This window comes from Mus musculus, chromosome 4 (genome assembly GCF_000001635.26).
Source record: "Mus musculus strain C57BL/6J chromosome 4, GRCm38.p6 C57BL/6J".
Classification (NCBI taxonomy): domain Eukaryota; kingdom Metazoa; phylum Chordata; class Mammalia; order Rodentia; family Muridae; genus Mus; species Mus musculus.
Window position 1 is genome coordinate 109,239,979 of NC_000070.6, and position 25,551 is coordinate 109,265,529.

At 43.2% G+C, this 25,551-nt stretch overlaps 1 protein-coding gene and 1 long non-coding RNA gene across 8 annotated transcripts in view; one reads left to right on the forward strand and one right to left on the reverse strand.

Annotated features, from left to right (window-relative positions):
- Calr4 (calreticulin 4) overlaps nt 1-15,001 on the forward strand; it is a 36,567-nt gene extending 21,566 nt beyond the window's left edge. For 5 of the 7 annotated variants that reach the window (NM_001285895.1, NM_001285896.1, NM_001285898.1 and 2 more), the window contains 6 exons: nt 2,179-2,273; nt 4,074-4,283; nt 4,711-4,824; nt 6,170-6,313; nt 11,349-11,441; nt 13,772-14,599. In NM_001285895.1, the coding sequence (NP_001272824.1) occupies nt 2,179-2,273; nt 4,074-4,283; nt 4,711-4,824; nt 6,170-6,313; nt 11,349-11,441; nt 13,772-14,023 (908 nt within the window). In that variant the 3' untranslated portion in view covers nt 14,024-14,599. Of the gene's footprint in view, nt 1-2,178; nt 2,274-4,073; nt 4,284-4,710; nt 4,825-6,169; nt 6,314-11,348; nt 11,442-13,771 lie in introns of all 7 variants that reach the window. The other 2 variants (XM_017319911.2, XM_030253072.1) reach the window with 2 other exon arrangements.
- The window catches only part of Gm40225, a 56,234-nt gene that overhangs the window by 15,889 nt on the left and 14,794 nt on the right, over nt 1-25,551 (reverse strand). Inside the window, exon 2 of the long non-coding RNA XR_868003.2 lies at nt 23,144-23,270. This is a non-coding gene — a long non-coding RNA (predicted gene, 40225). The remainder of the gene's footprint in view (nt 1-23,143; nt 23,271-25,551) is intronic.

Genomic DNA, 25,551 nt, shown 5'->3' on the forward strand with positions numbered 1-25,551 from the left:
TACATAGAAAGTCAGACTTTGAGTCACTGTCTATAAAGTCCTAAAGCAGCTGGATAACTTTTTAAAAAGCAGAGTGAAATCTATGTTCTTATAAAGTATTGAGCCAGGCTGGAGAGCTGGATCAGCAGGGAAGAGCACTGGCAGCTTGTGAAGAGGACCCAGGTTTGATTCCCAGCACCCACATGGCAGCTCACAACCATCTCTAGTTCCAGGGGATCCAACTCCCTCTTTTCTGGCCTCTATTAGTATGAGGCATATCAGTGGTGCATAGAAATTTATGCAGACAAAATGCCCATACACATAATACAATAAACATAAAAATAAAAATTTAATTTGAAAAGGGTATTGAACCAAGTGTTAAGCTTTATACCGGTATCCATGGGCAAAACCAGGAGGATTGCTAGGAATTTGAGGCCAGCCTTGTCCACACATCACCTGAACACACGGCCTTTCCACAGTTCATGGCCTGTGCATTCGCTGTTCCCATCTTATGGCCTAGGCCAACCCACCCTTTACTCCTTGTTCCCATCTTCTCCCCAAGGTTACATGGAATCTCTCTCCCTAGGCTGTGAGCTCCTGGAGGCCTGGGATATACCTCAAAGTCTAGCACCAAGCATGACCCCCTGACTGCCTGTGTTAACTAGAGAGTGCTTGAGGGAATCCCAGGGAGTTCGTCTCTCTTTTGGCTGGTGAGACAGCCAAGGCTACGGAGCCTTTGTAAAGTTCTTTGGAGAAAAGTATTGATGAGGAGCTGCTATGAGATCATAAGAGGCAGCCTGACTGAATACAACTGGAGGCTTTTTTGGAGGAGGTATTAATTATTCTGTAAAGAGTGGGTTTGATTTTAAGAGGAGGAGGAGGAGGAGGAAAGCATGAAATGAAGGCAAAATCAACAGTGTGTGCAAAAGCTCAGGTATGAAATTCAAACGTACGGTAAAGCAGGGAGAAGATCAATGTGGGTAGAGTACAGGGTCAGTGCCTTGTGTGCATGTGCACGAGTGTGAGTATGTGTTGTGTTATCAGTGTATGTATTGTGTGGTCTGTGTGTGTGCATGCGTATGTATGAATGTGTTTTATACTTGATATTAGCGGAAAGGCTGAGAAGCTCTTTGTGAGTTATGAGTATGTGGATATATGAGAGCAGTCACGAGTCTCAGGACTCTCTGGACTCCCCAACTCCGATCCACAGTGCTCACTAGAAACGTCAGAAAGCAGAAGGGGTCACAGGCTCCGCTACTAGGTGGCTTTGAATCCTTGCAAGGCATCCTACCAGATCTTTGGGCAAGCTGCTTGACTTTTCTGAGCCACACCCATCTAAAGTGAGAGGGTAATGCTTATTTGTTAGAATTAGTGACACTCTGGCAACCCCTGCTGTTCTGGCTGCTTTGGTGTGTCAACTTGACAGGAGCTAGAATCATCAGAGAGGAAGGAGCTTCAGTTGAGGAAATGCCTTCATAAGATCCAGCTGTAAGGCATTTTTTCAATTAGTGATCAATGGGAAAGGTCCCAGCCCATTGTGGGTGGGGCCACCTCTTTGTTGGTAGTCCTGAGCTCTATAAGAAAGCAGGCTGAGCAAGCTATGTGGAGAAAGACATTAAGTAGCACCCCTTCTTGGCTGCTGTATCCACTCCTGTCTTCAGGTTCCAGCCTTGAGTGAGTTCCTGTCCTGACTTCCTTTAGTGATGAACAGCCATGTGGGAGTGTAAACCAAATAAACCCTTTTCCTCCCCAACTTGCTTTTCATCATGGTGTTTCATCACAGCAATAGCATTCCTAGCTAAGATACCTGGCTTCAGAAGGCTTCCAGTTGGTTTGGTCATGGAGCCCTGGCAGGAGATTAGAGGAAGAGAAGTGAGTTATATCTCTCAACTCAAAGCCTGCTTCTCTCCTGCTGTGCCTGCTCCCAGACTCTCCTCTCTCTCACCCCTCCTGTCCCCTTTGCTGCTGCTGCCCATGAGAATCACTGTACCTTTCCTTCTCTCAAAATCTTGCCCCCCCACTTTGTAAAAAAAAAAATCCCATTTATTAAAACCTTCTCAAATAACCCTGAGTGTCGTATCTGTCTCTTACTGGAGCCGTGGAGTGCTGCACAGGCTGCATCTGTCTTGGGTCTTGGCCCCAGACTGGGCACACTGCCTGAAATAGATGTGAAATCATGCTCTGGGGTTTAATTTCCAGGCCCGGACATCTGTGGCTTTGGCAACAACAGACTACAGGTCATCCTTTCTCACAAAGGGAAATACCATGAGAACAACAAGACCCTCAAGTGCAGGGTGAGTATGTGGATTAGTCCTCCGCCTAAGCAAAAGATTTTATCCTACATGTATGATTATTTTGCTATATGTATGTCTGTATACCACATACGTGCCTGGTGCCCACAGAGCTCGGAATAGGATGTCAGATCCCTTATAGTTACAGACTGTTATGACCTGCTGTGTGGGTACTGAGAGTTGAACCTACATCATCTGGAAGAGAAGCCAGTGCTCTAAGCTGTGGAGCTGTCTCTCCAGTCCCAGGAAAAAAAAGAATATTTAATATATAGTATCTTGGGGCTGTTGAGACGGCTCAGTGGGTAAGAGCACTGACTGCTCTTCCAAAGGTCCTGAGTTCAAATCCTAGCAGCCACATGGTGGCTCACAACCACCCGTAATGAGATCTGACGCCCCCTTCTGGCGCATCTGAAGATAGCTACAGTGTGCTTATGTGTAATAAATAAATCTTTGGGCTGGACAGAGCAGGAACTGAGTGAGTGGGGTTGACAGGAGGGAGCAGAAGTTCTAAAAATTCAATTCCCAACAACCACATGAAGATTCACAACCATCTGTACAGCTACAGTGTACTCATATACACAAAATAAATAAATCTTTAAAAAAATATATGGCATCTTATTTTTTCCCTATAAAACTCTACCAATTAAATGTTATCATCCCCATTCTACAGATTAAGTAGACCTAGTGATGTGCTATACATCTGGGATTTAATATAGTGCAATATTTGGTGTGGCACAGTTACTCACTGTTAGACATTGGGGTTGGGTCAGGAATGCTATGTTTAGATGAGATGGAGTGGGCCAGTTTACCTCAGTAATGTAAAGCTAGAAGCATCCAGATTAGCTAGAAGATAATAGGTGTATATTCAGTCAATAGTCCTAATAGGCATTATTAACCAAGTGTTAATTCTGCCTTGGGCCTTGAGTATGGGATAGATTCAGCCAGACAGGGCTTTCAAATGAACCAAACTCACAGGAAAGCCTGCAATGACTTGTGCCTGTAATCCCAGCTACTTTGAAGGCTGAGGTGAAAAGGTTGTGAGTTCATTGCTAACCTGGGCAATTTAGCAAGTGCTTCCCAAAACAGAACACAATGGAGTAAAGGTGAGAGTAGAGCAAAGGAAAGTGACTACCCATGTGACATTGGAGCAGAGAATGGGGCTCCTCCCCAGCCTAGGGGCTTAGGTAGGAATTGCTTCCTGGAGAAGTCTTCCTTTGTGCTGAAAGATGAATATGCTCTAGAAAATGAGTGTGACAATTTTATGGAGAGACGAATTCCTGGATGAGGAGTCTGCGTGAGAGAAGCCAAGGAGACTTAAGAACCCAAAGCACAGCTTGAGGGCTGATACAGCTGAAGCAGAAGAGAACGGCAGGAACAGAGTCTAGAAAGGCCCATAGAGCCCGGGACATTGGACCTTGTGTTGAAGTCTAGGCCTTCCTGATCAGTCCTCTACCCGGGGCTGGATGTGCTGAGTCCTCCTCCAGGCTGAGTCTCAGCCTGCGAGCTTAGGCACGATAAGGGAAATCATACATCACTCCCACTGTTGAGAAGCTCAGTTTAGTAGGACAAACAGAAAACAAGATAGGTCAAAGAATAATCAGAGCTTCAGATGGGTAAGGGCTAGAGGATGGGGGAGAGCGCAGAGTGAGACCACAGGAACACTAGCAGGGTGAGCCTGCTAGCGAAAGGGGAGAAGGGATGTTAGTAAAGTGTGTGTAATATGTGGAAGGGAGCATTCAGGGAAGTGTCTGAGATCTATGATCGCCCTATACGGGATTGAAATAGTAACCATTTCCTTTATAGATTAATAAAGACACTCACCTGTACACTCTGATCCTTCGCCCTAATGCTACTTATGAGGTTAAAATTGACAACCAGAAGGTGACAAGTGGAGGACTGGAAGATGACTGGGACTTCTTGCCTCCCAAGAAAATAAAAGACCCCTACGCCAGGAAACCAAGGAAATGGGATGAACGACAACAGATAGAGGATCCTGACGATAAGAAACCTGAGGTCAGAGGGAGTTTAGCAGGGAAAGCTAATCTCGGGGAGACGAAGGTATAGTAAGGCACCATGAGAAAATGAGGGTCTGATTTCAAGCCAGGTCTAGCAGGCATGTTCAGGGTAGCAAGACTCCAGGTAAAGACTGTGTGGGAGCAAATCACATACAAACCATAGCTGCAGCTCACATGACTGAGGGCAGGGTGAGGTCAGAGACAAGGATAATACCCACCTGATGTGAGTTTAAAGTACTCAAGGTCAGAATGATGGTGCACCCAGGGGGAGGGGGCCACGATGACCTTCTCTCTCCTGCACTGGGCTATCACACACTGGAGCAGGAGGGCGGGGTGGGTAGGGAGCCGATTCCCCCTGTCTGTACTTGAGTCCCCAGTTTCCTCCCATATCACGTCTATCTTCATGAAGGAACATTTTGTTTTAGGACTGGGAGGACTCTGAATTCATCCCAGACCCGGATGCCAAGAAGCCAGATGACTGGAATGAGGCGATGGATGGAGTGTGGGAAGGGCCCTTGATACCAAACGTCAAGTACATGGTGAGGAATCCCTCTTTTCAATGACAACTTATGAAGGGAAATCAGATGTAAATTCTAACTTATAAAACACATGCAAACCAGATGTATGCATGTAAATTCTAACTTATAAATTCTAATTTACAAAACACAATTTCTAACCCATAGGCTTGTAATCCTAGCCCTCAGGAGGTTGAGGTAGGAAGATTTCGAGTTCAAGGACAGGCTGGACTGTACAGCAGGACCATGTCTCAAAAGAAAATACAACAAAATGAAAACAAAGCAGAAAGTCTGTGTTCTCCTGTTCTTCCCCTCTACACTCTGAACACTGAATAGGATGCTGGCCACATCAGAGTTCTCAGTCTCTTCCTACTTATAAGGGGGGAGGGCTGGTAAAGCCAGCACTAAGAGGTAATGGGTCAGACAGGCTTGGGCAAGGAGCTTGTCTAGAGCTGGGAAAAGCTGCCAGTTAAAGGAACATGATGCAAACAGGAAACAGTCTAGGACTCAGGAATTGGATGTCTTACGAGCAGGCTAGAAGGGTAAAGAGTGGGATCTGCATGAATCCAAGGTATTTAAGGATAGAGGGACTTCCTCCCCCCTAACCGCCACCTCCCCCTCAGACAAGGTTTCTCTGTGTAGCCCTGGCTGTCCTGGAACTCACTCTGTAGACCAAGCTGGCCTTGAACTCAGAAATCCACCTGCCTCTGCCTCCCGAGTGCTGGGATTAAAGGCATGCGCCACCACTGCCTAGTGAGGAACTTCCATTTAAGGGTCAACTCGTGATCTCATGTCAGAGCAAGAACTAAAGGAATCCGCCAACAAGTGGCCCAGCAACAAAGTTAACTGGAGCAGGATTTTATCTGGCCAGTTTCCTGCACCACACAGGACAAAGAGAACAGCCCCGAGTGCCACAACACTTCAACTATGTTCTCCAAGAAGCTGTGTTTCTAAACTTCATGGATGTGCCTGTTCAGAGAAAGGGCCAGGCCAGAATAGACCCTTGCCATGTCATTTCACTCCCAGTGGGTGGAAAAGGGAACTTGGAAGAGTCTTATGCCATTACTCAAAGAAAGGGAGAGTTGGGGTTTTTTTTGTTTTGTTTTGGTTTGGTTTTTGAGACAGGGTTTCTCTGTACAGCTCTGTAGACCAGGCTGGCCTCGAACTCAGAAATCCGCCTGCCTCTACCTCTGCCTCCCAAGTGCTGGGATTAAAGGTATGCGCCACCACAGCTGGCTGTGAGAGGGAGAGTTTTAAGAGGCTGTGACACAACTCTTTATAAATTGATTGATGCTTTTTGATTGTGTAATGTTAGAAAAATGGAAAATTATTACTGACATGTCCACTCTTGGTTGGTTTTTTTGTTTAGGGAGAATGGAAACCTCGGATCATTGACAACCCCAATTACCAGGGCGAGTGGATTCACCCAGAGATAGACAACCCCAAATACAGGCCTGACCCCACCATTGGTCACTATCACAACATTAGTGTCCTTGGTCTGGATCTTTGGCAGGTAAAGCACCTGGGCTCATAGCCCTTCAGCAGTGGTCCTTTTCCACAAAGTAGAAGAAGCAAGCCCCAACCTGACGTTAGAGACTTGAATAAATCCTGATCTTTTTAAACCTCAAACAACTCCTCTTTTAAGTGGAAGTAATTATATTTATCCTCAACTTTTACTTAGTCCCTTATACAACCACTGTATTAAGGACTTTGCATGTTTGTTTAATTTTAACCATATACCTATTTTTCAGCCTCAAAAGAAGGCTCCAAAAAGCTGAATAATTTTCCTGAAGATCTGTATCTGATAATAGAAGCAGAAAACTTGGGCCTGCGTGCTAGTCTTTCTTCATCAGATGTACTCCTGTGTATTACTAATACTTTTGATGCCTTTGCTGATCTTACATGGTTCCTTTCCCTGTCTCATTTTGGGATAATGTCTCATGTAGTCTAGACTGGCCTCCAGCTTGCTATGTAGCTGAGATAGCCTTGAACTTCTGACCCTTGCGCCTCCACCTCTAACTGTGCAGGCACCAAAGCTCCTAGTACAGGGCCCTGTGCTTTGCTTTCCTCGTTTCTTTATTCATTTCCTGCTTTAGTTATCCTCACTTACTCGGGTTTCTGACTTCGGGAGGTCAGTATAGAAATGGAATGAAGTCACTACCAGATGCCAGGCATGGTTTCAGAAGGGGAGGAAGAAGGAAGAGTCACTGTGTTTCCTTCCTTCCTGACTTACCTGAAAAACAGGGATACAAGCCATGCACATTTGTATTACTACCCCCCCTCTTTTTTTTTTTTTTTTTTTTAGCTTGTTCCTTTTAAATGAATTGGAACTTTCTACATCACATAAATAGATATAATCATATTAATGTGCATACTCTGTTTACTTAAAAAATTAGATTTGTGTGTGTGCCCATGTGTGTGTGTGTGTGTGTGTGTGCCCATGTATGCCATGGGCTGCATGTGGAGGTTGACAGAAGACAAGTTGTTGGAGTTAGACCTCTTTTTCTGTGATGTGGGTTCCGGGGACTGAGCTTGGGTCACCAGGCTTGTCCACAAGTGTCCTTACCGCAAAGCGTTCTCACTGGTCTTTAAAATGTTTCTCCCACTAAAAACATTAGGGTGCACATTTTATTCTAGATCTTTGTTTAAAATGTTTCTCCCACTAAAAACATTAGGGTGCACATTTTATTCTATATCTTTGTTTAAAATGTTTCTCCCACTAAAAACATTAGGGTGCACATTTTATTCTATATCTTTGTTTAAAATGTTTCTCCCACTAAAAACATTAGGGTGCACATTTTATTCTATATCTTTGTTTAAAATGTTTCTCCCACTAAAAACATTAGGGTGCACATTTTATTCTAGATCTTTGTTTATAAACTTTTGGCACTAATTTTTCTGGGCTCTATCAACCTCTCTAAACAGGCAAACCTACTTGAAGAATTTAACTATGTCAGAAGAGTACTCCTCGAGCCTTGATCCTAATGCATGTAGGTCAACAGAGGATCATAGATTCTGAACTGGAATGAAGGCCCAGAGATTTCATTTCTAAAAATCTGAGGTTGGGGGGAGGGGAGAAAGAGAGAGAGTGAGAGAGTGTGTGTATATATGAGAGAGAGTGTGTGTGTATGAGAGAGAGAGTGAGAGAGAGTACGTGTGTGTGTGTGAGAGAGAGAGAGAAAGAGAGAGAGAGAGAATTCTGCACAATGCTGACATCATCCCTACAGGTATCTTTCTTACTTATAATTCCTAGGTAGGTCTGACTCCTTGATCATACTTCTCTTCACTCAGCTAACCAGAACATCCAGCTAAAAACAGAATCCTTGTATCTTATAGGAAAAGCCAAGTGACTGAGCACAGAGTTAGACATCATTCTTGACCTGCCCCCTCTAGCTATGAGTTTCCAGCGGAGATGCTCTGACATCCCTGAGACGCTCTGCTATCCCAGCTGCCTTCTTTATCCTGCCTCTGTCCTGGGTGACCAGCCTAGTCTTTGACACTTTCTGTTTCCTATTCATGCCTCCAAACCCAGTCTATTGCATTCCCACCACCACCACCACCCCCTACTTGGAAGTGATTGCATTCTGGAGTCAGTTCGGGGCTGAAGCTGGGAGGAGATTGCAGTGAACATTCTTTTTATCTGGGACTCCATATGATCTTTGAAGGGATAATAATACAAACTGCAATGAGTCTAATGCAAAGTACATTGATACTCTAACATCAGGTGATCTGGACCACAGCCCTGTGAGGCAAGGACGGTAGGACTTGCGGGGAGCAAATCCAGGGCCTCACTTGTTACACACCTCTGAGCTAAGTCCATGTCCTTACTTCCATTTTACTAATGAGATGTAGTTAGGGCTCATGGATGTAGATTGACTCATAGCTAAATACTCATATTCCCTTTTATTCTAATTTAAAGTTTTATTTCTGTAAGTATAGTGTATGTGTATATACAGTATATGTGTGCATGGTACTCTAGCCCATCCATAGGCCAGAGATTGACATCTGGATGCTGTTCCTCAACCCTCTGTCCATTGTACTTGTTGAGACTGGTTTTCTCCAGATTGGCTGTCCAGTGAGTCGTCCTGTCTCAGTCTCCCTGGGTTGGGATTACAGACCTAGGTCCTGATGCCCTACTTTGCATAGATGCTGGGGATCCAAACTCAGGTCCATATAAGCATATTACCCACTGTCATCTCTCTAGCCCCCCACTCTTTGCACTTTATGATCCAGGTGGAATAGCACAAGAACGTCCAGTGAATGAACCTGTGAAAACACTCTTTAGACTTCGTGTTTTACGATCAAATTCAACTCTTCTTCGCATGATCTTTTCTCTTAATTATGAGAATACAGCAGGGGAAGTGTGTTTCCTCCCACTTGTGTTTTTCAGATAACAACTTGTAAGCACAGATGGGAGATAAATAGATCAAAGTCAGAATAAGACCAAGCATTAGGAAACAGGGCTGGCAGTCTCATAATCCAGGAATTTGAAGGGAGGTAGAGAGGGAACAGAGGTCACTGATGAAAACAAGGAGGTGAGAAGATGGGCAAGCTATCAAACGTGCAGTTTTCTAAGTGAAATTGCAGACAAGTCAAAAGGAAAAAAAAAAACAAAAAACAAAAAAGTCAGAAGACATCTCACAGTTGAAAAGCGAATTTTATAAGCCAACTTAAAGATCTATGACTTAGAGCAAACTAAACGTTCTGCTCTCCTGTGTCCATTTGTCCTTTGTTTTTCTGCTGGAAGCAGTGTTAATAGAGTGTGAGCCAAATAAAAAAGAGCCTTTATTATTAAAAACAAAAATGCAAAATTTACCTAGGCTGTTGGTCACAAAAGAGTAAGATGGCACTTTGTAAAGTAGAGGAGAGGCACACAAGCCCTCATACTGCAGAACTTTTTCTTGGTCATACAGCTGTTTGGGTTAAATTAACAATGATTTATTTTATTTTTGGTTTTTTGAGACAGGGTCTCATTATGTAGCTCTGGCTGTCTGTGAACTCACTATATAGACAAGACTGGCCTCAAACTCACAGAGATTAACCTGCCCCTACCTCCCAAATTCTGGGATTAAAAAATGTGTACCACCATACCTAGCTTAACAAAGATTTGGTCAACATATTGGCAAAATTAAAAAAAAAATCTCAGATTGGCTACCTTTTGGTTCTCTAAAACACATCCAGATACTGAAAACTATAATCATCGTCTATTGAATGATATCTACTACATCCCATGCTTTAGATACAGTAGTTCTAATCTTATAACATTACCATGGAGTTATTCTTTCCTATGATTCACATTATTATGTTTTATTATTATTTATTACTATTTTTGAGATACTTTTATTCTGTCACCCTGGCTGGCCTGGAACTCACTATGTAGACCAAGTTGACCTCGACCTTACAGAGTTCCACTTGCCACCTGCCTCTGCCTCCTGAGTGTTGGTATCAAAGGAATATGTACCATACCCCTCATCATCATCATCATCGTCTTTATAGGCAGGGTCTTAGGTAGCCTGGTTGATATCAAGCTCTCTGTGTAGTTGAAGAGGACCCTGATCTCCTTGTCCTTCTGCTTTCATCCACACCTCCCAATCCTGGGGTCACAGGCATGAACCATCATACCTGACTTCCTTGATTTACTTGTGAGAGTAACTCAGAGGGTTGAGTAACTTGCCTACTATCGTAAAACTAGAATGTAGCTGAGCTGGTTTGTTCAAGTTCCTGTCTTGAGCTCCCTTCTATTGTATTCCTTTGTCATGAAATAAACTATTGTAAAGCATAGATTTAACCTTTTAGACACAAATAGTACAATTTTGTTTCATTTAGTTTTTTTGAGACAAAGTTTAATGTACTATTACATAGTTTTTAGTTAGCCTCTGGTACCTGATATCCCCCATATGCTGGGATTATAAGCATACATTACTATACATGACTTCATAGCATTCTTAAAGAAGATAGAGAAAGGAGATGGAGAGGGGACTCAGCAGTTATCAACACTTGCTGCTCTTGCAGAGGACCCTGGTCCTGTTAATAGTACCCATATGGTACAGTATTTTGTAACTCTAGTTTTAGAGGATTCAATACTCTCTCCCATCTCTGACTCCCTAACACATGTGGTGAATATAAACAGGCACACAAATATACAAATAAATAAGGCAAAGCCTTTTGGTGAGTGTGTGTGTCTGTGTGTGTGTGTGTGTGTGTGTGTGTGTGTGTGTGATTGATGGGTGTATGTGCATACACCCATGGCCAGAGGAGAACATCAAGTGCCCTCTTTTATCACTTTCTGCCTTGTTCTCTTGAGACAGGGCCTCTCACTGAACCTGGAACTAGTCCGGCAGCCAGCAAGCCCCAGTGATCCTCCTGTGTCTGGCCCCGACAGCATCAAGGTTTATAAGGCACACTCGTGGCCACACGCATTTCCACCAGTGCTAGGGTTCCCAACTCAGGTCCTCACACTTATGCCACAATTACTCTTACCCACCGAGCCATCTCTCTACCCCACTAGCAACCTAGCTAGAATAATCTCACACTTTTCATTTCAACAGGTGAAATCAGGCAGCATCTTTGACAATTTCCTTCTAACAAATGATGAAGAGTTTGCTGAAGAGGTTGGAAATATGACCTGGGGATTAAGAAAGGTGAGATGTTCCTTCACTCTGAACTTCAGATGTCTGATTCTTCCATTTGCAAAATCAAGACTCACAATGATTGTTCCAATTCTGATCACTTGGGCTTTAGAGACAGAGAACTCACTTTCACGGAACATCTTCTTCAACTTTGTATGTGTTACCCTGGGCACTTTGTAAAATGCATCTCACTTGGCCCTTAACTCGACCTTGCAATAGAGATGCTTTCCATTTCTCGATGGGAACTGAGATTCAGTAGCTAAACTGCCCAAGGTCACACACAGCCTCTGACTTGTTGCTTTGGAGCCTGAACCCAGCATCCATGCTCCTTTTGTGTGCCACACTGTCTCCTCAGTGTGCCATTAGAGGGAGCCACTCAGCCCACCTCAGCCTTTGGACATCAGAGGAAGCTGCAGTGCTGTTTACCAGCTCCTCCCTTCCCACAACCATTTTATGTGTGCAGTGATATTTGGGGCAACGGCTTCATGGGGAAGGCATCCTGCATCCAGATGTCCTGTCCCTGCAGGAAGGTCAATTCAAGTAGGTTTATAGCCAGTGTCTAAAGTTCAGCAGGAAACTGAGGAACCAGCAAAGCACAGACACAGAGAGTAAAAACAAAACCACAACCTTGACCCTCCCTGCCCTGAGCTGCAGAAATGGCTCCATTGATGAAGTATTTGCTGTGCAGGCTTGGGGGTCAGACCAGAGCCCACATAGAAGGCATCTGTGTTTCTAGGGACACATATGCTAGGCAAGTGCTCTACCACTGAGCTGTATGCTAGAACTCTTTTTATTTTAAGACAAGGTTTCACAAAGTTACCCAGACTGGCTTTCAACTCACTCTGTAGCCAAGGCTGGCCTTGAATATGTGTTCTTTGTCTTCAGCCTACTATGTAGTTGAGATTACAGGTCTGTTGGGCACCAGTCCTGACTCCCAGCGGATCTAACTGAAAGTGCTAGGCTTGGAACATTTGCCTTTATCCTCTGGGCTATTTTGCTGACTCAGTGCCTAGCTTTAAAAATACGTTTTAGTCTAGTTTTGTCTTGTTTTACTTTAGCATTATCATCTTTATTTTGTGATACTAGAAAACTAACATAGAGCTTTGTTCATGCTAGACATGTGCGGATTGCTGAGCCACTCCCCAGCCCTCTAATACTGTTGTGTTATTGTTATTTATTAGTTAGAACACGAATGTTTTTATGTAGACTGCTTAGGTTCAAATCCAGGCTCCATCCCTAACTAGCTATATGCACTTTGTCTGTTTATTTAACCTTTCAATTGGGAATAATGATAGCACTATCTTTTAAACAAAATGTAGACCATCCATATGAGCTGGGTGTGACGGCATGTCCACCACTGCAGTCCCACAGGGTGGAGGAGGCAGAGGCAGAAGGGTTAAGAAAGAATTCAAGGTTTGGACACAGTGGTGTGCATCTTAGATCCCAGCACTCTCAGGTGGGTCTCTGAGAGTTTGAGCCCAGCCTGGTCTACATAGTGAGTTCCAGGACAGCTGGCGCTTCATAGAGAGACCTTGTCTCAAAAAAATTAAAAGAAAAAAAGAAAGCATTCAAAGCCATTTCTGGATTATATAGCAAGACCCAGTCTCAAGAACAAAATAAGCAAGCAAATGAATGAATTAGAAAGAATCCCAAACATTAGATAGCCCTTATCGAAGGTGGGCTACATGACCTTATGCATCATTGTGAGGAATACAAATAACACACAAATATTGTTTAGCCTAAGGTGGGTAATGACATAGGTATCTAATGCAAGAGGAGGAATTAGTTTATTTTAGTATTTTAAATTTTTTATTACACTTATGCTACTTAGTATAATGTTACATATTATCAGGTCTGAGTGCACGCACATGCCACAGTATTGGAGGTCAGAGGACGACTTGTGCCGTTGGTTCTTTCCTTCCGCTGTGAGTCCAGGGAGCAAACTCAGGGCTATGGGCTTGGTGTCAAGCACTGTCACCTTTACTCAACTTGCCAGTCCACTTTATATTTTTAAAATTATTTTATTTTAGTTTATATTTCATTTTGAGACAAGGTCTTAGGTAACCCCTAACATCCTTGTCTAGCAGAGGATAACCTTGAACTCCTGACCCTGCCTCCACCTCTCAGGTGCTAGGATTATGTGTATGCCTAGCTTTAGATCAATTTTATTTACAAATGAAATACATCAACACCCAGACGACTACCCCACAGGCGCTGAAATCTAGATGTAAATAAACACCATCCTAGAAACCTTGAAGTCAATGGGAAGACAACAGATGTTTCTAAAATGGGCTATCTGTTTACTTCATCTGTGAAACTTTGAAACCCCACATTTTAAACAGGATGTGGAGCAGCAGTGGAGAGAGCTGTATGAGGAAATGGAGAAACAGAAGGAGGCGGAGGAGACCAAGAAGAAGAGGGAAAAGGAGAGAGCCAGGCAAGAGGACGTCTGGGGACTAGATGAGGAGGATGAGGAGGACGCTGAAGAGGACGACGAGGAGGAAGCAGAGGAAAGGCTCAAGCAGGAAGGCAGTGCAGCGAGGGCGTCTCTGGACCAGAAGGAAGCCCACTTGGATCAGAAGGATGAACTGTAACTGCACAGACACTGGGTGTGGCCGAAGTCAGAGACGGTGCTTAGAGAGGGAAATGGGCCCTCGCTTAGCAAATTATGGGAAGTAAAACGACTCATTCTTTTTAGATAAACTTTGGATTTATAGTTCTACTCCCCTTCCCTGCTCTATTTGCTCATTGGTAGAAAGGGAATGATAATTTTATCTCATGAAATGGCCCTTGGGACTGAATGAGGCAATGCCTGTAACATGCCCAAAGTAAATACTTGTAAAAAAAATGTAGTAGTTAAAACTACTATCATTATCATGGTGTTTATGAAATTAATTGTTGGTAAATAAGCTTCTATATAAACTTGGTTCTTACTTTCAACTGGGGTTTTTCTTTTGTTTAAATATATGCAATTCTTAGTATTTATGGAGCAGTGCTAACAGTTGAACCCAATGTTTCCTTTTTTTTTTTTTTTTTTAAATGTATTGAGCACCTAAAGCCAAAAGCAGAACATCCTTTGGACGTTTGGAAAAATACTTCATGAAAGTCACCTTGTTTGCCTGCTGCTCTTGCCTTATGTTTAAACAATTGTTACTTGTTTGCAAGTTTGCTTGTCTTATTTCTATCTTTTTTGTTCCACCGGCTCACAGCATCATTATCTCTTGAGTTCTTGTAGTTCTTTATAGATTAGAAAGCATTTTCCCACAAATTCGCAGTGTGCCTACAATGCATCTATTCAGTCTTACAGAGGTCACTGCAGAGATCATTGCTATCTTCATGTTGCAGACACAGAAACTTGTTCAGGGTCAGTCAGTAAGGGGCGGGCCAGGATCTGATCTCAGGTTCATCTGGCTGAAAAGCTTAGCCTTCTACTGCACCAGGCGATTTGAATGAATATCTATTAGTACGAAATACAGACAGAAAGTAACCTGTCACATGGAAGAAATGTCCTTATATCCTTTTGTTTTGTTTTTGTTTTAATCCAACATTTAAGGAACCAGTAAACGACAGGGTTACCAACACAAATCAAGGTACTCACTAAATATCCATTGGAAAGTGTGAACTCCTATCCTCAACTACATAGTGACCGCAAGGCCAACCTGGACTAGACCCTATCTCAAAAAACAACCAACCAAACACAAAACCAAACCACCAACTCACTCTGCCTATGCCTGCAGGTTTCAGAGACACCTTCATAAAGACCTTTGAGCCAGGTATTGAAGAATACAAGAAAATGTAGAACAGATTTGCAGTTAAAGAACTAGGAGCCTGGATAACAGGAAGTGGAGTCATCAGATCAGTGAGAGTGGCAGGAAGTTCTCCCTTCCTCCCTGGAAGCTGGGACATAGTCAGCTTGTTTTGTTTCTTAGAAAAACTAAATGTTTAATTTTTAAAAGAATATCTTTTATATATTCTTTGGCATTTGTATACATGTATACATGAGCACCTTCATCGTCATTTGAGACAGGTTCCCACAGTCTTGCCCTGTTGCCCTGATTGGCAGAGAGTTTACTTTGAAACATAGACTGGCTTTTAACTTCCTCATACCTCAGCCTTTGAGTGCTGGAATTGCACGCATGCAAAAACTGCTCAGCTCCTAGTGGTGGGTCTTGGATTTTTAGAATATTCTAGATTAGGAGATAGTACATTGGGTAAAAAAGCTAACTATTAAAACTTGAGTTTCATCTCTGAATTTCACATGGTAGAAAGAACCAACTCTTGTAAATTGTCTTCTTCTACACACATGCAGTATATATACATACGAATTAATAAATATTTAAAAAAACAATTTTAAGTGGCGGTTGGGTGTGGAAAGAAATTTGGAAAGATTAGCACCTGACAGCCCACAGACTGTAGAGAGTTTTCATAGCCTGGGGGAGGGGTATGGGGGGTTGGGGTGGTAGCCAAGGCACACCAACCCACAAAAGGCAGTTTCAAAATAGTATCAAGTTTTAAGATATCGTACATGAGCTGACTAAGATCTCTCTGGCACTGCTTGATACCAAGCACATTGGGACATCACTTTTGAAATAGCAGCTCAGACCCAGGGTGAAGAGACGAGCTTTATGCAGCTAATTTTGTGGCACAAACCGGTTTTTCTTCCATTGAAGGAGTTGGGAGAGCATGCAATGGTCCCCTCAGCATTAAAGAGCACTCGATACTTTCTGCGATCAGTGAGAAAGGGGACAGACACGAAACAAACTTGCTCTGAGGGCTGTGGATGAGTGACAGAGTGTGTATCTAACGTGCACAGGACCCTAGTACTGGAAGAACTAAGTAAGGGCTGGGTCTCAGAGGTCTCATTATCTTAATTTGATTACTTCTAGTGAGTAAAGTAAAAACTAAGGTTGTCCAAAGATACCTAAAGCTAGGACCTTAACAATGCGGTATTTGTTTTGTTCGGGGCTAACTCTTCCTAGAATTCCCTTTCCTAACTGACCTGGCCTTATACAGAGTAGTAAAGTTTCCCAAGACGGAGTCTCTGCCTGGGCTTTTTTTTTGGTTGTCAGTAAAGAAGGCCCATGCCTGTCTTCTTCCTCTATGGAGAAGACAGTATGCATTAGGCTGAAAAGACATCTTCTAAAAAGAAGAAAGACATTAGATCGCTGCTTCTAAGCTGTAAAGCAAGCTGTAAAATAATAAAACAATGACCACAAAGCCATTACAAAATGTGTATATCACAGAATGCTTCTTAAAATTAAATGTAAACGTTTTATTTTATGTATATAGGTGTTTTACCTGCACGGGTGTTTGTCCACCACTTGTGTGCCTGGCGCAGGTAAAGCCCAGTAGAGGACATCAGATCCCTTGGACCGACAGGTACAGATTGTTGCGAGCTGCCACAGTGAGTGCTGGGAATCGGACTGGGGTCCTCAGCGCTCATAGCTGCTGAGCCATCTGCCCAGCCCCATACCATGCACTTTAAAGACATTTTACATTACGTTTGCATTCTCTAAATGCTCCCCCAAAGAACTCAGCTCTAGCCTAGCTGGCATCTCCAGGAAGAAGCAGAAGCAAGCTGGTGAGAAAGCCACATGGGGCAGAGCGTGGACAGAGGGAGTGGCAAGGGAGAAAGCAGTCTTTCCAAGATCACCCTCTTTTTCATGGTCAGCTTCTGCAAGTGTCAGGAAGAGTCAGACTCAGAGGGAGGAGTGGCAGGCAGGCACTAGGAACTCTGCACTCCCTTTATGCCTGCGGGAGTCTGGACCATCATCCTTTGTGTACACGAGCATTCCCTTCTGTGTAGTTCAGCTTACTTTCCAAGTCACCAACTGTCTTTTCAGTGTATTTAACAACCTCTCAGCAAACACAGCAGACATCTGCTTCTCTCTAAGTTTATCAGCAAGAATCTTGATCTCTTCCTGGTCTTTACCTTCAAAGCCCTTCAGGTTCCAGCCAGTCGGTGTGATCTACTTATCTATTTCTCTGCAGAGGACTCGCCTGCTGGTTCTTCTGCGGTGTCCAACACCTTAGGAGCTTCCTCTTCATACTTCCTATCTGCCCTTCCTTCCTTCCTTCCTTCCTTCCTTCCTTCCTTCCTTCCTTCCTCCCTCCCTCCCTCCCTCCCTCCCTCCCTCCCTCCCTCCCTCCCTCCCTCCCTCCCTCTCTCCTCTCTCTCTCTCTCTCTCTCTCTCTCTCTCTCTCTCTCTCTCTCTTATAGGTAGCATTTCTCTCTACAGCCCTGGCTGGCCTGGAATTCAAAATGTAGCCACAGAGATCCACCTGCCTCTGCTGGGACTAACAGTGTGTGTCACCACACTGCCATCCCTGCTTCTGTGATCTAGCTTCTTTGAGTCAGATTTGTCTCTCAGTTCTCAATAACCTTTGAACTTCCCTCACTGTCATCAGCACATTTTCTGCTTCCTCAGACTGGATCCACCTCAGACTCAGCCTCCCTGCTTCCCTCCCTCCCTCCCTCATCTGCTGAGCTTGGATCTTGCACTCTGAGGTGGTGATCTGAGAGGAGCACCCTCCCTACCCCTACCCCCATCCAGTGGCTTCTTCACCCAGATTCTTGCCTGAGTTTGGTGTCACAGCTGCTTCCCTTAGGGCTTTTCTTCTGAACACCAACATACTGCGTGCGTGCATGTGTGTGTGTGTATACATATACATATATATATACACACACACACATATATATATGATTATATACATACATACATACGTATGTGTGTGTGTATATATACATACATACATACACACACACATATATACATGTACTGGCTAGTTTTGTGTGTCAACTTGACACAGGCTGGGGTTATCACAGAGAAAGGAGCTTCAGTTGGGGAAGTGCCTCCAAGAGATCTAGCTGTGGGGTATTTTCTCAATTAGTGATCAAGGGGGAAAGGCCCTTTGTGGGTGGGACCATCTCTGGTCTGGCAGTCTTGGGTTCTATAAGAGAGCAGGCTGAGCAAGCCAGGGGAAGCAAGCCAGTAATGAACATCCCTCCATGGCCTCTGTATCAGCTCCTGCTTCCTAACCTGCTTGAGTTCCAGTCCTGACTTCCTTGGTCATGAACAGCAGTGTGGAAATGTAAGCTGAATAAACCCTTTCCTCCCCAACTTGCTTCTTGGTCATGATGTTTGTGCAGGAATAGAAACCCTGACTAAGACAATATATGAGTATATTTGCTAAATAATTATTTTAAAAAAACACAGATGTTTAGCATTAAAACTTTAGAGTTATGTATGAGTTAAGGAAGAAAGCCTGATGTTCTCATTTCCCCCAATCTAGAGACCGTTGTGCAGTATTTATTGTGTTGCCTCTAGGTTTTGTGTTTATTTGTTGATTGATTGGTTTGACTTTGTACATGATACATTATCATCTTTGGTCTCTGACAATAACACTGAAACTTAGTCTTTGACTTTTCCCTCCTTTCCTACATAGAGAACTAAATTTTGTTTAATATGTTTTTATTTGTATATATTTTTTTAAATGTGATTTTTGTTTTACATGAACATATTTTTATTTATGTGACATTTATTTATTCTGTGAAATTTATTTATAAATTCATTTTGTTATTTTAGGTGTTTTCTCTGAGCACTGTTTTATGAGTTTTTTTAATTTTTAATTTATTATTATTTTATATATGAGTGCATGATGCATTTGGGGGACATCACAGCAATGTGTGTGGTTCCTAGCACCCCCATAGCAGCTCACAACTGTCTGTCATTCCAGTTCCAGATCCAATGTCTTCTGACCTCTAAAGGAAATGCACACACATGGTGCACAGACAACCAAGTAGGCAAGACATTCATACAAATACACTTTTAAAAAGTCTTTACAGCAGCTAGGTGTGGTGGTGCATGCCTTTAATCCCAGCACTCGGGAGGCAGAGGCAAGCAAATTTCTGAGTTCGAGGCCAGCCTGGTCTACAGAGTGAGTTTCAGGACAGCCAGGGCTACACAGAGAAACCCTGTCTCGAAAAACAAAACAAAAAAGTCTTTACAGGTGTGGTGGTCTTTAATCCTAGTACTAGAGACGCAGAGGCAGGTGGATTTCTGTGAGTTAGAGGTCAGTCTGTTCCATACTGTGAGTTCCAGGCAGCCAGGGCTATAAAGAGAGACCCTGTATAAAAAAGACAAAACAAAACAAAGCACCTAAACAAACAAACAAACAAACAAACAAGTCTTTAAAAAGAACATTTAGCTCTACTGTTATAAGAGTGGCAGATAATCCTGTTACAAAAAACAGGTTCAAAAGAAAAAAAAAAGATATTTTTTAATTGAAGATTTATATTATTTAAAAGATTGAGGCAGGAGGATTAGGAATTCAAAGCCAGTCTGAACTCTACCCCAAAACACTAATAAATAAATAGGCAGGCAGACAGACAGATCATTCTGCAATGAAGGCTCTGAAATTGAGAGAAAACTTGTTGCACCTCAGCTCAGTGAACACTGGGCAGTCAGGTAGAACTGTTGGCTGAAGGAAGAGTAGTAGATCAAGAGGGACAGCTGGTCCCTGCCTGTCTGCTCAGAGCTTCCTTGGCTTCTCAGGGATGGGTGGGACAAGGTGCTTAATATCTCATTATCAGATAAATTATCCTTTACAGAAAGGAAGGGGAAAGCTAGGCTAGTATTTCTAATTTCTAGTTTCCCACTTTGGGAAATTAGAATTCTTGTTTCAACGACTAACTTCAAGAGAGAAAGAGGTGGGATAGAGGAAGGTAAGAGAAGGTCAAAGAGGAATTTGCTTCTGGGGTTCTTACAATGTCCTTCAGTTCAAATTACTTGGCACAACAGAACACTATACTTGGTGGCACTGCTTCACAAGCCCCAGTACACCGCTTACTATATAGCTTCTCGTCTACCTTCTTTTTTATTGTTTGTTTGTTTGTTTTTCAAGGCAGGGCCTTCCTCTGTAGCCCAGGCTGACTTCTATCCAGATTTTTTTTAAGTCAGAGTGCAGGTAACTTGTTAGTAACATTTCCAAGTTGCTTGGAGCTGGAAGTTTGATCCAGTGATCTACAACTGAGTTTCAGTTTCTTCGATGCCTTCAGTTAGATATCCAGGAAATTAAAATTTCTGGGTTACAGTGCCTTTGCCTGAAAAATGGAGGCCATAAGAACTCCATTTTATAGCATGGTGGTAATATTAAATAAGATCATTGACTTAAAGCCTTAGTCCAGAAAAAGATCTCAAGCTCAAATGTAAGTTCAGATTTCTTTTTTTATTAAAATTTTATTATTAAAATTTTATAAATAATTATAATAAAATATTCTTATGCTTATTAGCACTTTGTCTGAATATATGCTTTTGCACCACATGTATACCTACAACCTTTAGAGACCAGAAGAGGGCCATGTATCTCCTGGAACTGGCTGTGAGCCACCCTGTTGGTGCTGGGAATCAAACTTAGGTTCTCTGGGAGAGCAGTCCATGCTATAAACCTCTGATCCATCTCTCCAACCCCAGTTCAAATTTCTTTATTGAACATATGCTCGTTAGGTATAGCGGCACATACCTATAATCCCAGTACTTGAGAGGCAGAAGCAGAAGGAGCAGAAGTTCGTGGCCAGCCTCGAGTATATGAGACCCTATCTGAAAATACCAACAGTGAACAATAAAACAGTAAAAACCACAACTTTCCTTTTTGCTATCTTATAACTAAGATGAATGTTCTTTGTCAACTTTAAAGTACACTAATCTTCTGTTTCCTTGGAGAATAACAATTGTCAGCCTTAATGCCCTGTGTCTTCAGTTAGGACCAGGAACATTTGCCAGCAGGGTCTCATAAGAGGGATCGTGTTTCTTATAGGCAACTAGAGTTGGTAATTGTGCTGCTTCTCACATAGGAAGGTTTAAATTCAGACTACACTGAAGACAGTGTACCCCTGCTGGGCTTCCTGGATAGGGATAAGACATAAGCTTCTAAGGACCCCGTGGATTCTGTAAAGATAGCCTCACTTTACAGCTAGGGACATGGAAGGTAAGAGAGGAATTGACTTGATGTAGATAACAAAACTCGCTAAGAGACCACAGATGGGTCAGGTAGCAGGGTCCTTGCCTGGTAAATTGCTCAGCAATGAGGAGAGAGAAGGGAAGCAGTCTAATGTAAGAATGTAAAAGATGCTGGGGCCTAGCAAACACATAAGTGGATGCTCACAGTCAGCTATTGGATGGATCACAGGGCCCCCAATGGAGGAGCTAGAGAAAATACCCAAGGAGCTAAAGGGATCTGCAACCCTATAGGTGGAACAACAATATGAACTAACCAGTACCCCGGAGCTCTTGACTCTAGCTGCATATGTATCAAAAGATGGCCTAGTCTGCCATCACTGGAAAAAGAGGCCCATTGGACTTGCAAACTTTATATGCCCCAGTACAGGGGAACGCCAGGGCCAAAAAGTGGGAGTTGGTGGGTAGGGGAGTGTGGGGGGGGGAGGGTTTGGGGGACTTTTGGGATAGCATTGGAAATGTAAATGAGGAAAATACCTAATTAAAAAAAAAGAATGTAAAAGAATAGCTTAGGAGTCAGATGGACATAAATTAGGATCCCAGCATGGCCACTTACCAGACCTTGAACTTTGTCCTCATGACTTAATTTAAAATTTTCAGTGTCCATTATGTGTTGAGTGGGTGATTATAATGTAATCTGCTGCACACAGATGCTGTGAGGTTGAGTTTAGAGAGCATGTGAAACTGTGTAAATGGCACATGATCTACATTCCAGTGTTGCTCAGCCACTTAAGAAGCCATTTGCTAACAGCCCAGAGGCCATCTTCAGTGCTGCCTCCAGGAAGCTCCGTCACCACTGAGCTCCTCCTCGGAAGCAGCTCACTGCACATCCGACTGCTTATCCTTATAACCCCTTCGGGATAACTCAAAATGACAGCTCCAGGAAGAGCAGGAAGCAGCAAGATATGGTGTGGGAGCAGGCCGAGGGACCTGAGTTCTTCAGAGTTCAGCTTTTGGGGACCGTGGGCCTTAGGTGAGGCCTGATTATTAAGTTGCTGCTACTGCATCTAATGCTCAAATATCTGTCCCTATGTCCACAACTCTTCATTCCTGTGAAAAGCAGTGGTCTGCAGACGATCCTGAGAACACAGCTGCTTGGACTAGGAGTCCGACCCGCAGGCAAGCACCCCCATGGGTTTGCCAGTGACCTACAAATGCATCCTGGCTTCTTGAAAATGAGTTGCACAAATCAATATTTCTCTCTCAGTAATCTGAATTGGAAACACGAAGTAACTGAGGCCATTAGCAGCAATAAAAACCATGGCTAATAGTATGTCAAGAGAGGGACCGTGAGGCTGAGTAAGGCTATGCATGGCAGGAGATGGAATCTTGACTAGGACAGACTAAAGTGGCCTGAGTTCAGAAACTGTGAGTAAACAGAAGCTACAGAGTAGAAAAAGACAGTGTGCGCTTAGCCAAGAAACGCTAGCGTTCCTTCTGTAACAGCAAATGCTGTTGACCTCTGAGTACCTGAGTGACTCAGGCGCAGCATTTGTCTCCTAGCACTCACTCTTGGTGTGGGAAGAAAATCAAAACAAGTACACAGACAAATAATTATAAATTGCTAAGGGCTAAGGTGAAAATAAACACAGGACTGAGACAACCCACTAGGAGGGGACCTAATTAAGAAATAGCAAGGAAGGCTGGCGAGCAGGCTAAGCCAGTAGTTATCTGCCACCCGGATAAGCCAGTAGTTACCTGCCACCCGGCTGGGCCACCTGAGTGTTGAGTTCCATCCCCAGAACCTGCTAGGTGGAAGGAAAGAACCAACTCTTGAAAGTTGTCCTCTTCCTCCAGACCCATAACTGTGGCGCTTGACTGCTCTCTGCCAAGTGAATAAATAAATAAATCAATAAATATTAAAAACATTTAAAAAAAAGAACTAGCAAAGGAGGGAAGGCCTCCCTGAATATAAACTAAAGTGAGGTCTGAAGGACAAGATGGAACCAGTGGCATGATGGAGGGGGGAGGGGGAGCATGTAGTAGCTGCTGGTAGAAAAGCAGCTGGGAGGGACAGACAGGCAGACAGATAGGCAGGCAGACAGACAGACACTATAGCAGGGCCCACCCCACATCATTATACATATATACAATAATAATATATTTTTCAAATATTCAAAGTCCAAAAACTGAGTCTGGGTAAAAACCCAAGTTCTAAGTTCCACCATTTACCAAATGTGTGGCCTTGAATACATTTATTAATCTTTCTGTGCCCTATAATTGAGGTACATTTGAATTTTACTTCATGGAGTTGTGGGAAATTTTTAAAAAGAAAAAAAAACCTCTCTCTCTCTCTCTCTCTCTGTATAGTGTTTGAAACAGTTTTTGGCACATATCAGATACCTATATGTTTAATATAAACTTAATAACTGTTTCTCTCTCTCTCTCTCTCTCTCTCTCTCTCTCTCTCTCTCTCTTCTGAGATAGAGTCTCTGTAGCCCTGACTGTCCTGGAATTCACTCTGTAGACCAGACTGGCCTCAAGCTCAGAGATTTACCTGCCTGGGATTCCCATATTATTATTATTGTTACAGAGGAGTCTTGTTTTGTGGCTAAGACTGGCCTCACAATCCTGACTCAGCCTCCTGAGTGCTGGGAATACAGGCCTCTGCCTCCCACGGTTTAAGTTCATGCTTTTTTTTTTTTTTTTTAAGTCATTGTAGCTAGTACACAGAGAATGAGTGTTCGGGGAAGGGAAAGGAGGAGGAGTGCCTGAGGGGAGGACACAGAGAAGAGTAGTCTGAAACTATGTAGAGTGAAGTGGGAACAGTCGAGAATGTCTGATCCGACAGGATTTGGTGACGTTTGCAGGTAGGCTGGGTGTTGTAGATGAGGAAAATGGAGGAATATAGAACAATTTTCAGGGTTCTGGCTAAGCAAGGAGTTGAATGACTGACATTTACTTCAAGGAGAGAACCTGAGATGAGCAGGTCTGGCAGAGAAATAGACACGTGAACTTGAGAGTCCATGAGAAACAAAGGTGCCTGTCAGCACTCATTGGTTCTAAGGTTTGAAACCAGGAAAGTCTGGGATAAAGGGATGAATTTTGAAGTCACTAGAAAATCAGTATTTAAAAACAGAAGTAGCGTAGACAGACCATCAAGGAAGAGAGGACCTGGAGGGAATTGAAGGAAGCCCTGAGGAAGCCAGAGGAATTGCAAATTTTAGGGTAGGGGAATAGAAACGGGACTAAGAAGACACTGTGAAAGAAGGGAAACTGAGGCAGCTGTTATCAGAGACAAGGGTGGAGAGTGTTTCAGGAAGGTCTGGACAGTCAACTGATGCACAAGGGAACCAAGGAGGTAAGTACAGGGTCATAGAGGAGTAGGTTCATTCAGGGGAGGGGCAAAGTATGACCCTTGTATGAGCAGGCCCTTTCTCTGTGTGTGCCCCACACTATGGTGTGAGCTGCTTGCTCTACCACACCGTCCAGTCTACAATGAACAGAGACCCTGAAACCTTGGGACAAAATAAATCTTCCCACCCTTAAAAACAAGCAAACAAACAAGGCACCAGTGACCCAGCTCAGTGTATAAAGTTGTTTGCTGCCAAACTTGAGGTCCCAAGTTAGATCCTGAGACTCACACAGTGGAAGGAGAGAGCCAGATCAAAAGAATTGGGTATTAGGATGAATTAGGGGTGTTTCCTTTGACGGTATATGTGTTAAAACTGGGACAATGCACAGGAAATGGGCATTCCTACATGCAGATAACACATAGATTTGTGGAGCATTCTATGTGCCTTTTGCAAGAATTTGAGTTTGGGGACAATACCAACTTTTACATATTCAAAGTGAAAACTAAATCAACAAGAATGGGTATCCTAAGTTGGGTACGGTGGCACATATCTTTAGTTCCAGCCTTCAGAAGGCAGAAGAAACAGGCAGCTCTCTGAGTTTGAGGCCAGCTAGGGCTACATAGTGAGAATATATATCTTGAAACTGAATATCAACAGAAACAAATGAACTTAACTGCCTTTAAATATGTGATACAACAGCTTTGAAAGGAAGACCAACCCACCTATTTTTTTTTAATGAAGTACTTTCCACATTCTAAAATCAAAGCAAAACTGCAAACAAATCCTGAACCCTATTTACTGGGCTATTTT